Source organism: Podarcis liolepis (genome assembly GCF_965112155.1).
Source record: "Podarcis liolepis genome assembly, chromosome: 5".
In the NCBI taxonomy this organism is placed as follows: Eukaryota; Metazoa; Chordata; class Lepidosauria; order Squamata; family Lacertidae; genus Podarcis; species Podarcis liolepis.
In genome coordinates this window covers 69,200,847-69,217,690 of record NC_139556.1, presented here as the reverse complement: position 1 = coordinate 69,217,690, position 16,844 = coordinate 69,200,847, and the positions used below count along the sequence as shown (strand labels likewise).

The following is a 16,844-nucleotide window of genomic DNA, read 5'->3' as shown; positions in this document are numbered from 1 at the left end:
CCTTACCTTTTTATGGTTGCACAGACATAGCTGGTGGTTCTGAATCAAGGCTGGCATGAAGGTAAGCAGTCACCAAAATTGACCCCTAAGCCATACAATTATAAAGCTACCATCTTCCCAGGGGTGGGGAAGAACCATAGTTCAAAGGGAGAACATCTTTGAATATAGAAGGATCCAGGTTTAACCCTAACAGCTCCACATCCTGTAGACCATGGATAGGCAAACTAAGGCCCAGGGGCTGGATCCGGCCCAATCACCTTCTAAATCTGGGCCGCGAATGGTCCGGGAATCAGCGTGTTTTTACATGAGTAGAATGTGTCCTTTTATTTAAAATGCATCTCTGGGTTATTTGTGGGGCATAGGAATTCATTCATTTTTCTCTCTCCAAAATATAGTTCTGCCCCCCACAAGGCCTGAGGGACAGTGGACCGGCCCCCTGCTGAAAAAGGTTGCTGATCCCTGCTGTAGCCCTACTGGCAGTTTATGCAGACAATACTAAGATAGGTGAAGCAATGGTCCAACTTGGTGTTAGGCAGCTTCCTATCTTGGGAGGTTCAGTTGGAACCTACTTTGTAATTGTCTAGGCATTAATAACTGTTTTCTGCTCTGCCAGTTCTGTAAAGTTCTGATTTATAAACTGTTTTCAATTGCTTGGTTTTGCATGTGATGCTATCTCTTATTTTGCTTCGCTGGAATGACTATATTATTGTAAACAGCTGTTGGGGATTTCTTGAAATAAGGGGGTTTAAGGATCAACACCAAATCATATTAGAGTTTTGTCTCTTCATGTGAGGGCAGGTTGCTACTGAAAGGTAGACCATTTCAGAAGAGCTGGTCTCCCATTATGATGACTCGTCGGATAGGATATGATCTAAAACAACCCTTTCACACCAGAGCCAAGAAATAAAAGCTAGAGTCACATCAGTGGCACAATTAGCAACAATGAATACTTGATTTGCATGTCAGAGTGCATTCATGAGAGCGGTAAGGAACGCTGCCAAAGGACAGCACAGGCGAGAATTAATGAGTAGCTACAAAAGCCAACAATTGCCTTCTGAAAGAGAATGCAGAAGCTGTTCATTTTTGTGCATTGCCTTGTGGGATCTATTGTCTATAGACAATGGAGTACATCCACAGGGCGGATCCGACTGTTTTATCCTCATGGTACTGCTTAGCTTTCAAACAATGAGCAAGTCGTCCAAGTTAAGAGCAACACCTGGAACACAGAATCCACTTGAAGGAAGTGGGTGAGAAATAGGGGGATTTTTCAATGAATGTTAGTCCAAGTGATTTGAGCAAGGGGCATTTTAAGGGGGGTGGTTGACTTGAGCACCGCCCCCATATCTCATACCTTTATTTCTCCTTTTATTTTATTTGTTTGGGCAGATGGGGGTATAAGACTCCAGTAACCCTAACTAGCCCAGTCATCCTTACATAAAAATCCAGAGTGTGGTGACATCTACTATTTGGTATTCTCATCTATCAGACAAGGATGAGCACTGATTGAAGGCCTTCCCCTTCCAAAAGGCCTTTAAAGGGGAAATTCTTTTAAATCCCACTTTTTACTTTGTATCTATACACATTTTCTCGCTGATGTTTTTATTGTTAAAAAAAAACCTTGGGATGTTTCGTGGGAAGTGAAATAAATAAAAAACCACGTGACAAGGGGAAGTGGCCCTTGGTTATCCAGAGATCTGTTGGCTCATAGCCATCAGGATCTTTATGCTGATCTACGTCAATGATTCCCAGGGTTTGAATTCCAATACTTGAGCTACATATGAAGGGGCACGTCTATTTGTGTAAACCAAGGTTTGCCCTAATCACGAATAATGGAGGAGTTGGGCCTGGTTTTTTGAGCTAAAAACGGGTTGCAAAATCTTCCCCAGATACCTGATTTTCTGCTGCTGAACTGACGTTCCCTGTCATTGTTTCACAAAACCTCACCATTACAGTTCATCCTATTATATAGAGAGGAAGCAGAAAATTGCTTTTCTAGATCAGAACTGCTTATGATTTTTTGATACTGCAAAAGTAACCGTGAAGGTCGCAAAATGTCATTTCCACTTCTGAAAGGCGTGATGGAATAAGTTCTGCCACCCTCCAATAAAATCATATCTAGGTCATGAAACTATAACACCCAAACCAAAAATGGTGTTGGGAAATTTGGTGCTGAATTTTATTTTTTATGGACTTCACTTAATTTCAAATGGGAAATTGTGAAAGCTTGCATACTTGTAGTAAAGAAATCCAAACATAGACCAAAACCCATCTCAGGAACCATTGTGGGGAATTGGGCACTGTTATCTTCAAAGGTGTCCAAATCAGCAATTTGGAATGGTTGCATCCACCATCTTGCTTCAAAATGGTGTCCAATGATGTCAAAACATAGACAAAAAACACACTCCTTGAGCCCAAGCACTGTCACGCCAAACTGGAATGGTAGCATTTCCAGAGGCGTCCAAATTGGCACAGTTTAGAATGTTTCACCACACCATTTTGCTTCAAAATGGCATCCATCACTATCCAAATACAGACCAAACCGTGCTCCTAAATCTCAGGTACCATCATGCCAGCTTGGGCAACAATATCTTCAGAGGCATCCAAATAGGGGCAATTTGGAAAATTTTGGTCCACTATCTTGATTCAAAATGGCACCTGGTATCCAAATGTAGACAAAAACTGGCTTCTCTGCCTCTGAAACCCTTGTGCCAAGTAGTAGTAGTAGTAGTAGTAGTAGTAGTAGTAGTAGTAGTAATAATAATAATAATAATTTATTTATACCCCACCCATTCAGCTGGGTTTCCCCAGCTACTATCTCAAGAGACATTTGAATGCAGAGAGAACAAACAGATGGACCAGTTTCCAAAATATACAGTAGATTTATATTCAGTCTACAGCTCTACACTTTACCTGGGAGGAAGTGTCTTTGAACGAAATGTGATTTACTTCTGAGCAGATAAGCCTGTGGGGATACTGTCTTTGAACTAAATAGGACCACCTTTTAACAAGACATACCTATTAGGCTGCAATCATCTTATATGCACGTACACTGCAGAACATATCTTTGAAGTCAATAGGATTTACTTCTGAGTGGACTGTTATGGTATATCCTATGTCATGGTGAAATCTGATTTGAAGAAAAAAGTTTTCCCAGTGCGCTTTGACTGCATTTGGTATGTTGCAGACTTCTGCAGGCACAATTCCACTTGGCTTTCTAGTCTTTATTATGCTAGAAGCTGTGTGCACAGAGGTTCCTTTCTCTGATACAGCAGCTAACAATCTCAGGAATTTCAGACTGTTCAGATGGGAGAGCAGGGACCAGATTCGGCCCGTCGCTGCTGCTACCTTTCCACCAAACAGATGAACTGGAGTATTTTTTTATCTGTTTCCTTTTTCCTTCTAAAGGGAGCTCTGTGCAGGCAACCTTGCCAGTTTTCTTCACACTCTTGTGCTCCCTGAAAAGCAGTCATGGAAAAACAGATTACAGTTTCACCATGTTGCAACGTAAATTCTACAAAAAAAATAAATAAAATAACGGTAACAGTGTTCCAAAACATTCAGAGTGGACATCACTTTCTTATAGAATCTAATTCCTATAAATCACCCATTCTCCAGCTTGGAGCTCACTGAAGCACCCAAAATCAATACTCGTATTTAGCCAAGCATGGCACTAGTCAGCAGTATAAAGGATCCATAATCCTCTGCTTGAGCTGTGGAGCAAAAGCTCATTTAGCAAGAAAACCCAAATTATGTTGCAATGGTTTCCCAGGGAATCTACATTCCTGTTACAGGTAATGCTCTGTTCTATAGTAATTACTTGCCGGGTGGAAAAGCTTCTAGTATGACATATTTCCAGGAAATGTGATGTAAACATCCATTCATCTATGGAGAAAGAAGCAAAAGGCTTCAGGGCAGCTAAGGAATACCCTGCAGGCATGTAGCTGTCCTGTGTAAGTTTTGTTAAAAAAATACTAACAGTGGATGTCTTAACTGTGCAAAAAATAAAAACCGGCCACAGGCGAAGTCATATGCTTTATGTCTGGGGCACTGAAACTAGATATGCAGCTTACATTTGGGAGGGGGGATGTGGTCATCCTGTAACATCCAGTTCAACTTTTCATTGTATCTAAATTTCTCCTCTGCCTACTCTGCAGTGAACAAATGAAAATAGCAAACTAAGAGCAATTTGACCCAATGGCCAGATGTTTATCCTGCCCAGCCACAGAGGGCCTGTGAGATGTTGAACATCTACATTATGTTGAACATATACAGTGGTACCTTGGTTTACAAACTTAATCCATTCCAGAAGTCCGTTCTTAAACCAAAGCCTTTCTTAAACTGAGGCCTCCCGCCGCCGGTGCCCTTCCTTTTTTTAAAAATAATAATAATAATTTTTATTGATTTTAACATATAAATTATAAAATGTACCACGAAACTTATCACTTATACAATCTTTTTAGACTTCCATCAGCATCTCTGATAATCCACCGTTTTATCCACTTCTTATACATTTCTTAACTTTATATTGCCTTTAAATCTCTTAACAAATTATCCTTTCCTTTGTCTATTTTTGCAATACTTCCAATAATACTCCTCACAGAACTTCTTGTAAACCTACAAACGTCGTCTGGTCTTCACAAATACTTTTCAAATAGTCCGTAAATTTACTCTAGTCTTCCGTGAATTTCTGGTCTGCCGGTTTTGAATTCTTCCTGTTCCCTTCCAGCGTTCGGCTTCCGTTCGTAAACCGAGGTGAAGTTTGCTAACCGGAACACTACTTCCGGTTTTGTGGAGTTTGTATACCGAATCGTTTGTAAACAGGGCTGTTCTTAAACCGAGGTACCACTGTATGCCAAAACCAAAAAGCTTGGCAGACAGAACTAGAGTCCTTTGTACTCCACCTTGATCACTGAGGAATTAGGTCAGTGCAAGCAACAAATCAGATGATGTACTGGGTATGTGAGGGGTATTGAAGAACCAGGTAGGTAGCAATACAGAGAAGCAGTTTGGACACAGTCTGCAATGCTCTCAGCCCTACATCTTGCTCCAACAGTTGCTAAACCTAAATTCAGGCATTATGTTCTGGTGGAGGTTCTGAATCTTGAGTCTCAGCTGAGGAGGGCCTCCTTTTTCCTAGTTGAGGAGGGCCTCTTAAACTGTGCTTTTACTTGGAGCCTCCATCTCATTCAGTGCTCAACATTTTTCTTAGTGAACCTAGGAAGTTCATATGTTCTACTCTTCAAGTCAGTTTAAAGGTAAGGAACCTTAAGAATACAGAGCAGGGGCTTAGAAGCTGACACCTGGACAGCAGGCACACACAGGTCTCCTGATCCTAAAGTTCCCCACTGTGGTAAGATGATGTATTTCATTTCTAAATAATTTTAGCAATTCTAAATAATTTTAGCAATTATTTTAAAATTTGCATCTGTGCATATAAATGCATATAAATGCATCTGTGCATATAAATCAACAAGTGCATATTTTCTGCAAATCTGTAGCCTCTTGTGTTCTCTTTTTGGGTGCATTCTCTCCTTTTTGGCAGTGCATAAGTGACCACCTTAGGTGAACCTCCTAGCAGCTCAAAGAGCTTTGAATAGCCTCAGATATCTAGCAGTGTCCCCTCTCCCCACTCCTCAGTGGCTTTTGGTTTACCAGGACTTTGTAAGTCTTCCAAGCTGCTTATCCAGATTGTTTTGGGAGAATTGTATCAACAACTACTATATAGTGTCTTCCCTTGCTCCAAATCTGTGACTGGCTGAGCAGGGAGGACCATGACAAGTTTCGGAATTCCTGCTTTTATTGCAGAAGGGGGAGAAGGGTGCATTTAAAATTATGTATTGTTTTGGCCATACAGTATCAACACCTTGTGATGACTGTCAATAGAAGGCTGTAGGACTAGTCTTCTGTTGTCTGGATTCATCTTTTGTATCTCATTAAGAGGAATAGAAATTAGTTTAGCATGACTGAAATGCCAGAGGGCTTTTTTGTTTCATTTCTTGCAAGAATATTCTGGTGATACAAGTGTAACATCACAAGTTCACACAGCCTTAGGTATTCACAACCCTAGATGTTTATGAAAGCTTATTGCTATTAGATACAGCATTGTATTTCTTGTGCAAACAGATGATATGTGACAGGAAGCCAATGGGTTGCTACCCTTCCCTTACAGACTCACAAATATCCATTCATACACTTTCTTAAACCTACAGACATCTGCACCCTGGCTCAACCCAAGGCCCTCACAGTTAGTATATGCTAGGCACGTCCAACACATAGATCATGATCTACCGGTAGATCACTGGACGTCTGTGGTAGATCACCGGTAGATCACCGGCTCCCTCTAAAGAAGCTCAGCAACTTTGGCTCCCCTAGAAAAGCTTAACATTTTTGCCCTGAACCCCCCTCACAGAGGGCTTTAACTCTGTGAGTAGATTGCAGTTTCTTGGGAGTTGGCCACCCCTGGTGTATGCCATCCTTCACATTGTCACCTTGCCATAGCTTGTTGTATACCTGAAGGAGCATCTCCACCCCCATCGTTCTGCCAAGACGCTGAGGTCCAGTGCCGAGGGCCTTCTGGCGATTCCCTCATTGCAAGAAGCAAAGCTACAGGGAACCAGGCAGAGGGCCTTCTCGGTAGTGGCGCCTGCCCTGTGGAATGCCCTCCCATCAGATGTCAAAGAGATAAACAACTACCTGACATTCAGAAGACATCTTAAGGCAGCCCTGTTCAGGGAAGTTTTTAATGTGTGACATCTTAGTGTATTTTTGGTCTTTGTGGAAGTCACCCAGAGTAGCTGGGGAAACCCAGCCAGATGGGCAGAGTACAAATAAATTATTATTATTATTATTATTATTATTATTATTATTATTATTATTATAGCTTTCCCTAAGATCTACAAAATACCAATGATTTTAAGGCTTTTGATGGAATATTCGTCCTGTCCCCATCAGTCCCATCTCTGAATTTCACTATCTCAAGGCCTTTGATTATTGCACAACGTGTACTTAAAAACAGACAAGATAAGTTTTCTAAGTGCAATCATTCCATCAGACTACAGCAGAAGGAAAGATTGGAAGCAGGGCCCACTCTCATGGGCTCCTCCTCTCCCTCCCTCAATTGTTTCCATTGAAGTGGCTCATTTTAAGAACTCTGTAACTTTAAGAATAAGAGTTTGCTTGTTGTTATCTTCCCACATCCTCCCTTTTTCCTTTTATGTCATGCCTTTTAGATTACAAGCTCAAGGGCAGGGACTGTCTTCTTTGTTATTGATCTTATGTAAGCCACTCTGGGAACCTTGTCAGCTGAACAGCAGGGTAAAACTACTTCAGATAAATAACATGAGAGACCATTGCAAACAATGAGAGATTTGCCACTTACTTCCAAGCAATGTAGATAGTAGCACTTAGTGGCAAATTCAACATTCCTACATGCCATTATGCAGTTGAAAAATGAAACTGGTTCCTCTAACATAGCCTTCAGTGTTGAAGACTGAGTTTGATCACACATACAGAAGTATGCACTTACTTTCCTGTATTTTATTTTTTGAGTTGCTCAATCGGTTTTCTGGTTTGTTGCTACAGTCTCTGACTTCTACCTGACCTTGTAATCATTGGTAGTGGTAATTTAGGAGGACCAGATGTAAGTGATGGCAATGTAGCTTAAAATCATTAGTGTGCACTTGGTTTTGTCCTCTAATTCCAAGTTTAATGCACTTTACTGAAGACTGAGAATTGAGCCATGGCCTCTTTTAGCCCAAATTTGTAAAATGAGCAGTAGGACTTCCTTTAAAATATGGTGGTGACCTTGAAGTAGTTCCATGTGGAATTCACCCAGTGGCTTCTTTAATGCCTTCAAATAATTCAGATGCATCAATGTGCCCCGTGAGATTACATCTCCTTGCAGTACATGCATTTATACTAATTAGGAAATAAGACAGAGCATATGATTGTAACTAATGTTAAGGGCTCAGCGAAGGGAGTCAAGGCAGGACTGTTGTTCAATAAGATGGAAATATTTTTCAGAAGCTGAACTGGAATAAAGAGATGCAAGAAAATAAAGTAGGGGTTGGGAATTTAGGACCCTCCAGAGATTGTGGGACTCTAGCTCTCATTAGCCCCAGCCAGCATAAGGCAAAAGACAAGCATGATGGAAAATATAATCAAGCAACATCTGGAGGTCCTTATTCACATTGTAAAGCAGAGGTCTCTCTCTCTCTCTCTCTCTCTCTCTCTCTCTCTCTCTCTCTCTCTCTCCTCTGGCTTTCCATCACTGTGTGAGCACACTTTCCCCTTTTCAGCATGTGCCTGTTGATCTGTTAAAATTTTCATTTCCCTGCCTTTTTAGTCTGAGCAGGTTTATTTGCTGTTTTATCCCTTTTATTTGCTGTTAAGTTTAATTGTTTTACAAAGGCCTTGAACATTTTAAACAGAAAGGTGGGGTAAAATTCAAAATTTGAATAAATAAATACGGAGCTGTGGTGAACTGTACAAAGAGAAAACGAACAAACACTCCACTCTTTGCTCCTGCTCCAAGCAGTTCTTTGGATCCCAGCCAACAGGTTTTTGTTAGCACATAATCTCAAGCAATAATCCCAAGCACACTTACTAGGGAGCAAATCCCACTGAATTCCATGGGACTTACTTCCAAGGAAGCATGCACAGTATTGGCTGTAAGTTCAGTTTTGAATTGCCCACCTTCAAAGGCTTGCATAAAAAAAAATTATTTATGGAAATTTGAAGAGATTTGGGGGGGGGCGGATTCTGTAGGCTCATAACAAGAGGCTGTTTATTAAATAACAGGCTAACTTGCAACTGCATAGGAAAAAGAAAGTAACTACAATTAAGGACAAGCTAATGCATGGAGTCTTATCTCCAACCCCTAATAACTAGAGACAATATTTAACTCGGTTACTCTGCATTACTACAAGGATAGAGTCAGGTTTCACTGAAATAAATCAACCACACAGCAGATTTCTATTTAACGCCTGTCTTTGTCTTTCAGTTTTACAGGTGCTTTTGCTCTCTCCTGAAATGTGACAGGAAATCAGGCCTTTCCAGCAACAAAGGCTCCTTGAGGTCTACTCGAATGTGCTGCACTGTCCCAAGACAGGACAATAACTTCACGTTTGTCGCTGCTTCAGCCGGACAGCCGTCCTCAGAACACCCAGAAGCAACTGTCAGCCTCCAGAATCCGGAACCCACAGCCCTCAATGGCCCCAAGCCAAAACAAACAGTGTTGCTTGTAGCTCATTACAGTGCTTGAGAGGAAGCAAACTCTTTGCCCTTTCAGACTGAGAAGCAGGTAGAACTGAAGAGGAGCAGGACTTGGGGAGTGCCTAATGAACATAAATTGGTTTCTCTCTCCGGGGCACAGACAGCATGTTATGTGTCCCTCAGAAAGGTAATACTCGATCTTCGAGGTACTGAAGTATTAATTCTGTGTTTGGAGAGTCCGAATGCTGAAAATAGTATGGTAAACTCTTTCTTCTAGAGGAGAAAATGCTCTAGATTTTAACCATGCTCAAAACATGGTCAATCTACAACATAAGCATGTGAACTGCCCCAACGTCTTATGCTGAAGGGTAGTATATAAATCTAATAAAAAATAATAGTAATGTGCATGTGCGCACAGCACAGGAGACCTTCTGGCTTTGCCTCCTGGCATCGGTCAGTCCCACTTTTTGCTCAAGAATGCTGCCCACTTTCTAGCTAAGCAGGTTACAGGGAAAACCAACTCAATTCATATGGAGATACCTATAGGCATTGTGCATGGAGAGCCATTATGTCTTACTGGACTTTTGGCACTACCGGCCTTGCCAAAATGGTTGGCCACTGTTAAAGCAGAGGGACTGACGGTCTTGTGTCATCTGTGACCACCTAAGTGGAAGTTTCAATTTAACATCGTGCAATCAAGGTTCATATTGGATATGGGGAGAAGTTAATTTTTCTTTTTGTTACTTACTATATTGCAACTACGAATCATCCCTCCTAGCATGAACTATCAGCATTGGCCAGAGCACGCAATAATTTCCCATTTTCCCCCAGACAGTTTTTAATTATATTTCACCTCAAAACTACAATAGAATTTTGAAAGTGTTGCACACAGTGCTGGATATTTTGTAACCAATTCATATCTAAGCTCAACATACAGGGTTTGGGTTAAAAGTTTCTTTTTTCTCTCTCAGCTGGCTAATGCAAAATAACTAAAACCCTATAATTCTGATAAGAAAGTAGGTTAGGAAATTTGAACAACTCCAATTAAGAAAGGAGAATTACAGAGTCAGCTTAAAGAAACAAGAATGGTTTCCTAAAAACGTTTTTTTTCCCTAGGAAAGGACAGTACATTTCATTTCATTTTCATTTTTTACCTTTTCCCAGACCTCAGTGTATATATGTAGATACAACTATCAAATTCTTCATGTGTACCAAATTAAAATCCTTACACTAAAAATTATACTGAAATGGTTCAATTTGCACATTTGAAAGCATAACCAACAATGGTAAAAATTGATGGGTCCTTTCAAACCACAGAAACTTTTCTAACAATTTACATTCTCGGGTTTATGAATGTCAAATGGCTTCAAATCAGCAATGGACAATTGGTTGTAATTCAACTGAAATAAAAGCAGAACACATGGCTATCCCTTGACTGGGGAATATTGGATATCTCCAGAAGACAGAAAGTTGAATTAGACACAAATAGATTTCGCTATCTCTTTCAAGATCCATCATGAGGTAATGTACGTAAGGGTTGTAATTGGTTTCTTAAGGTAATGGCAAATTAATGGTTACATTAGAATAAAAGAATAATGTTCTTTAGAATGAAAGAATAATTTGGTTCTCTGAATCAGTTATTTATTGATAGTGCATCCCGAACACTCTTTAGGCTAAAGAAATTAAATAATCGTGGAAGCTATCATTTATTTATTTATAGCAGACATTTTATTTGTTGTAAAAAATTCAAAATCCCACATGAAAATAATCATGCATTGAATTGGCAACGTCACCATCCTATTCCTCACAATGTATTCGTATATACGATGACTATATTGTTATGTGTACTTGAAAAATCCAAGTGTTCAAGGTTTTGGGATACAGTGCTTACTCAGGTTTGGGGGTTTTTTGGAAGGAGGTCACTGGAGACTTACAGGGATTTTATACCTTATAGGTGAAGGTACAGGATTAAACCATTCCAGCACTTAGTCCATGATCCAGTATTCTCCCACAAGATAGTCTAGGGCAAGAGCAAAAACACTGAGATAAAGGCATAGCTCAACTGAGTGCTGCTTATCTACCCCTGCTACACCGGCAGTTTCTTCACAAACAGTTTGATGACATCATCTTCTCAGTAATGAGGGGAAAGGAAGACATGTTCCCTTCCAGAAGAAGTCTCTTGACATTTTCTCCTCATTTAAAGGAAAATAGTCTAACAATGACAGTCTGTGGGAGAAGCCCTAGTCTATTTCACAATAGAATGCGTCTGGATGAAACCTGCCTTGTGGGTTTCAGGTCCATCAATTCTCTCTCCCCCAGAATGAATAATTTTAGAGTTGAAAGGGACAAACCTCAGTCCCATAAGCACTAGATTATGAGGAGCATAACTTTATAACATTGAGTCTCGGTATAATAAAAGCCAAACAGAAAGGCTGTGAGAATGTCAGAGAACAAAGATGCAGTTGCTCACAATCTGTGGAGTCCGTTGTCAAAGGATGATGGGACAGGCTTGTATCCAAAGTAGCACTGAGTCTATTGTTCCCTTAGTGCAAATATTTACTCTTGTGCAACAAAATTCCCCTTCCTCCCCCATGTGCCACACAAATATGTGTTGGGGGTTCCCCAAACCCCCCAAACAGATTTGGGGAGGGCAGGGAAAGGAGAGTGGGAAAGGTTCCATTACACGAGCGTAAATCTCTGTACTAGGAGGCACAAGTTCCTTGGATCCCTCGCATAGTCTGAAACTAATGATGGGCCTTGTATGGCCCTATCCAGGCATTCTTTCCCCACTCCCCCTCCTTGTCCCTTCTCCTTCTGTCATATCACCCACATTATCCCATAACTCTTCCCCTATTGAGGGCTGGACTTCTGCAGATGAGATTGGGTAGGTTCCAGGGTATAGAACCCTGGAAAATCAGGATTCAAAATCAGGCAGGGAGCCCACATGAGTCAAATTTCCAAGGCCATGTTTAAAAATTTCACATGGGATGTCATACAGAATTATAGAAGAGTTGGAAGGGACAATGAGGGTCATCTAGTTCAGTGTTTCCCAGCCTTGGGTCTCCAGCTGTTTTTGGACTACAACTCCCATCATCCCTAGCTAGCAAGACCAGTGGTCAGGGATGATGGGAACTGTAGTCGGAAAACAGTCCAACCACCTGGAATGCAGGAATCTTTTGTCCAATGTGGGGCTCGAATCCATCACCCTGGAATAAAACATCTCATGCTCTACCGACTGAGCTATTTGAGGTAGGCATGCATCGTTGCGCTTACTGATATCATATGGTTGGTTCTGCTTGTGTTTCAAAAGGCTATTTTGTCCTTTTAAGGACCCCCTCCCCCTTTCCTCTTTGTGTTCTTTTGACTGAACTTTTTAAATAATGAGATTCATCAGTGTTGGAAATCTATTTCTAAATAACCATTGAACATAATATTTATGATTTTACATTTCTTGAATGTCTGTATTTCCTGTGATTCCCCCCCACCCCATATGTGAATATATTTCAGCTTCACGTGTATTTCTCTAGGCTGCTTAAGATGTTACAGAATGGTGTTGTATTTCTTGTTTTTGAGCCTCAAGTTTTCATAGCCTCAAGTTTTATTTTTATTTTTAAAAAACTGTCAGCTGAGATTTTTTTTACTTCACAGAGGATGAAGGCATATCAGACCTGTAGAACTGCCTTCAGAAATGAGGTTGCTGTTCTAAACACACTTACTAGGGAGTAAGCCCCACTGAATTTGGCAGGATTTATTTTGGAGTTAACATGTGTAAAATTCAGAAGTCAGCCACTCACCCAGGCACTGCATGCATTTTCAAATGCATCCAGTGAGTGGGGGGAAATCTAGTTTTTGAAAATAAGTGTGTAAGCCTTGAAGCGATTTAGGAGCATTGAACAAAAATATACCCTCAGCAGCAACAGCAGGAACCGTGGCAGAGCCATGGAGTCACCCTCCTATCATAGCGTTGATACAACTTACCTGGATGAGCTGTGTCAGGGTGGCAGCAAACCAGGGCTGCACAGATCCCCCAGTGGAGCCAATTTGCCACACCACATCAACTACCACTGACATTCAACACACATTAAATGAGTCCAGAATTAGGCAGCCATGGTAGTCAGCACGTGCTGAGTGGGATTTTGTTTTTCTTAAAAAACAGAACAAAAAACAACAACCTTGGTCTATTATCACATGGTTTCGAAAGTTCCCCTTACATGACAATTGCCCCCCTCCCCAAAAAATGATTTGTGTTTGTTGATATTCCTTTCAGGGGATAAAAAAATCCTCACACACAACTAAAACACCTCATATTTTGAAGGTACCTAACATGAAAGTCCCTACACCAGTTTGTCTGAAATTTCACAGGCTACATCGCCAAAGAAGGGGTTAATGTGCTGGCAAATTTCATTCAATTCTTACAAAAAGAACCACAACAATATTACAAGTGCTTTGTTGATTTCCACACTAAAATCAATGCGAAAGACACAAGTCACTGCCATGGGTAGTCATTTGCTACTTTAAATACTTTAGGTAGTGTGCTAGTTCTATCAACTTTAAAAACTGTTTTATTACTTTTTATCATTTTTAATACTGGAATTGGGGAAATAAATCATCTAAGAGCAAGCACAGAACTAAAACTTAGATGGAAGAGACTCTCATCCTACCTAATTCACACTTCCTGAAACAATACATAAACCGAAACACCGTGTTCCTTTGAAAATCATACTTCTTCAAAGTTTCTGATGCTGTTTTCCGACCTAAAAATGTGCACAAAATATGTACATGAGGAGGAAAGAGTTTGTGTTTAAATGTATGTATTAATAAAAATAACATGGCAAAATGCATTCTATCAGAGAAAATCATACATGAAACTCTGTATGTCAGGAGAAATGCAAACTAAGATGCTGGTGAATTTTCATGAGGGTTGTTAAAAATAATTTGCAAACTGATGAGAGAAATGTGGCCAACTGAATTTAAGATTGGACATATGAGAAACTGAGAGAAGCAAAAATTGACAAGGTCATCCATCCCTAACAAAAACATATCCATTCAGCTGAAAATCAATAATTGCTAGATATCTAAGTGCCATTTTTGCCTTTAATGTCAAACTCTGGGCACCCAAGCTGTGAAAATCCCAGCTGACATTTTCATTCCTTCTTTTGGGATTAGGTACTTTGAAGTGTTTCAAATGGTTTGTTGTTTCAAGGTTCTCTCATAACTGGTCAGTGACTGAATTACTGTCATGTTGAAATAATGAATAAATTATTTTCTTCTCAGTGCTGTCACGATTATTATTATTCAATTCAATTTTTCACTTCAATACTTTATTTTGGTCCAAAGACCCACAAAATAATTTCAAAACTAGATACAGTTAAAATGACCAGACAGGCAGATGGAAGAAACCATTATTATTACTACTGTTATTATTATTAGTAGTAGTATATTAATTACACTATAGACTTGGGTCCAGCTTTTGCAGAAGTGCTGTTAAACTGATACGGAGAGAGTGCTGACTGCAGAGCTGGGGCCCAGCCCCTTCAGAGATAAAATTCTCCATAAATTCTGGTCCCAATCACAGCTCCAGATGATGTAGTGAATAGAATGAGCCATCCATCCTTTTGATCAATCACCTTTCACAATACACACTGCGCACACTGTGTCCTTGTAACCACATGCCTAGCTGATGCTTCCACTTCCTACTTTGTTGCAGCAGTTCCCACAAGATACTTTTTAAACCAGAATATCAGCTTGATTCTTCACCAGTGGAACAAACAGCAATACAGTTGGACTCGGGATCTGCTTCCCATGGGCATCTGATTGGCCACTATGAAGGATTAGATGGGGTCTTGGCTTGATCCAGCAAGGCTTTTCTTATGTTCTTAAGTAATCAAAAAGGTCTTTCCCCTGACTGCATGTCCCTTCATATGATTCCAGCCCAGACATTTGAAACTGAGAAAGGTTGGCAAGCCTAGCCAATGGAAGTATTGTATGATGAAGTCTCACTGATTATAGTGGGTCTTAGGAATCAGTCACCTACCCTGCATTTTACCTGATGTTCATAAAACACATATTTTCCATATTCATCCTTTGGCGTAGATACAACATGATGCTCCATCTATGTGGGCTCATAGAATCACAGAACTGAAACCAAGTCAAAATGTCATCTCCCCACTAACTATGTCTAGCTGGTGCAGAAAGAAGATGCTGAGTATGAAAGCATAAAACCCATTTCTTTGCTGGTCCCTTGTTCTTACCTGAGAACTGGACCAGCAGTAGCAATCTGAAAAGGTCACAGCACCCAGCAATGTGCCTGCCTGCCAAACAGTACATGTCTCTGCATGGATCTATTCAAAGTGGAAGAAGATGTTAGTAGTAATGGTCTGCAGAGAGATGGCCAGATGGATAGATTTTCTTTCTTTCTTTTTAAAAGCATTTATGGTATATAATGCCAATCCATAAAATATAAGAAAGGTGTGTACAGCAACACATGCAGCCCTTAACTATTTGGGTCTTAAACTGAGACGATCTGAAAAAAATCTCCATGTAATCAATACAAGATTATTGTTCTAGCCATGCAGCAAGAGTACCAATAAAGCAATACAGATCACACATCCATAACATGAGCCAACATCCCTGATGTAAGAGAGACCAACAAATTCAAACCCAGCTTGATTTCAAATTAAACCTCTGAATCACCACGACAATTTATAGTGATTTTATCCATTTTCCTAGTTTTTGTTTTGTTTTTGCAGCCAGTGCACAGAGCACCACTCTCTGTGTTATGAAGCTATTATTGTCACTCAAAAGAAACTGGTCTGCTTCTGTCGGGCTGAACCTACTTGCGTTTGTGAACAAAGGTTTCAGAAAGTGATCTCTTGGGGCTCTATATGGGCAGGCTAACAGATAATGATTGATTTCTTCCACTTGAGAGCCAGTGTGGTGTAGTGGTTGAGAGCGGTAGTCTTGTAATCTGGGTAACCGGGTTCGCGTCTCTGCTCCTCCACATGCAGCTGCTGGGTGACCTTGGGCCAGTCACACTTATTTGAAGTCTCTCAGCCCCACTCACCTCACAGAGTGTTTGTTGTGGGGGAGGAAGGGAAAGGAGAATGTTAGCCGCTTTGAGACTCCTTAAAGGGAGTGAAAGGTGGGATATCAAATCCAAACTCTTCTTCTTCTTCTTGAGGTTGACTACAACCTGCATTCTGGACCCTGTTGTAGTGGCCATCCAAGACTGCAGTGGGCATCCCATGGAAACACAGCACAATAGAGGCATTTCTTAAGGAAGCTGGTGAGAGTTTGGACAGATAAGTAGCTCCCAAATGCTCTGTTCTCAACAGTGCATATCAAGGGGGGAAATTGGCATTTCTAATTCATTGCAAGTCCATCTTGGATTCTATCCAGAAAAGCCAATCCCTTAGCTCACACTTATTCAAGCTTAAAGCAGAGCTCAGTTGTGGAAAATAATAATAGTCTACATGTTTGCCCAGGAGTAAGACCCATTAAGTTCCATGGGGCTTGCTCAAGGGTAAACTGAGATAGGATTGCAGCATAAGACTCCTTGGGAGTAGGCAAGTTTATTTCCATTGCTTTCCACCCCCAGTGGTGTTTGTGGCATTTTTGATTAAGGGTGCGCT

General features: G+C 40.6%; 1 protein-coding gene across 1 annotated transcript in view; it reads left to right on the top strand.

The window, feature by feature from the left end:
• Positions 1-12,101, top strand: part of LOC310708304 (vertebrate ancient opsin-like) — a 100,439-nt gene extending 88,338 nt beyond the window's left edge. Inside the window, exon 4 of the mRNA XM_083506537.1 lies at positions 9,002-12,101. Coding sequence (XP_083362663.1) covers positions 9,002-9,262 — 261 coding nt within the window. The 3' untranslated portion in view covers positions 9,263-12,101. The remainder of the gene's footprint in view (positions 1-9,001) is intronic.
• Positions 12,102-16,844: the final 4,743 nt, after the last annotated feature.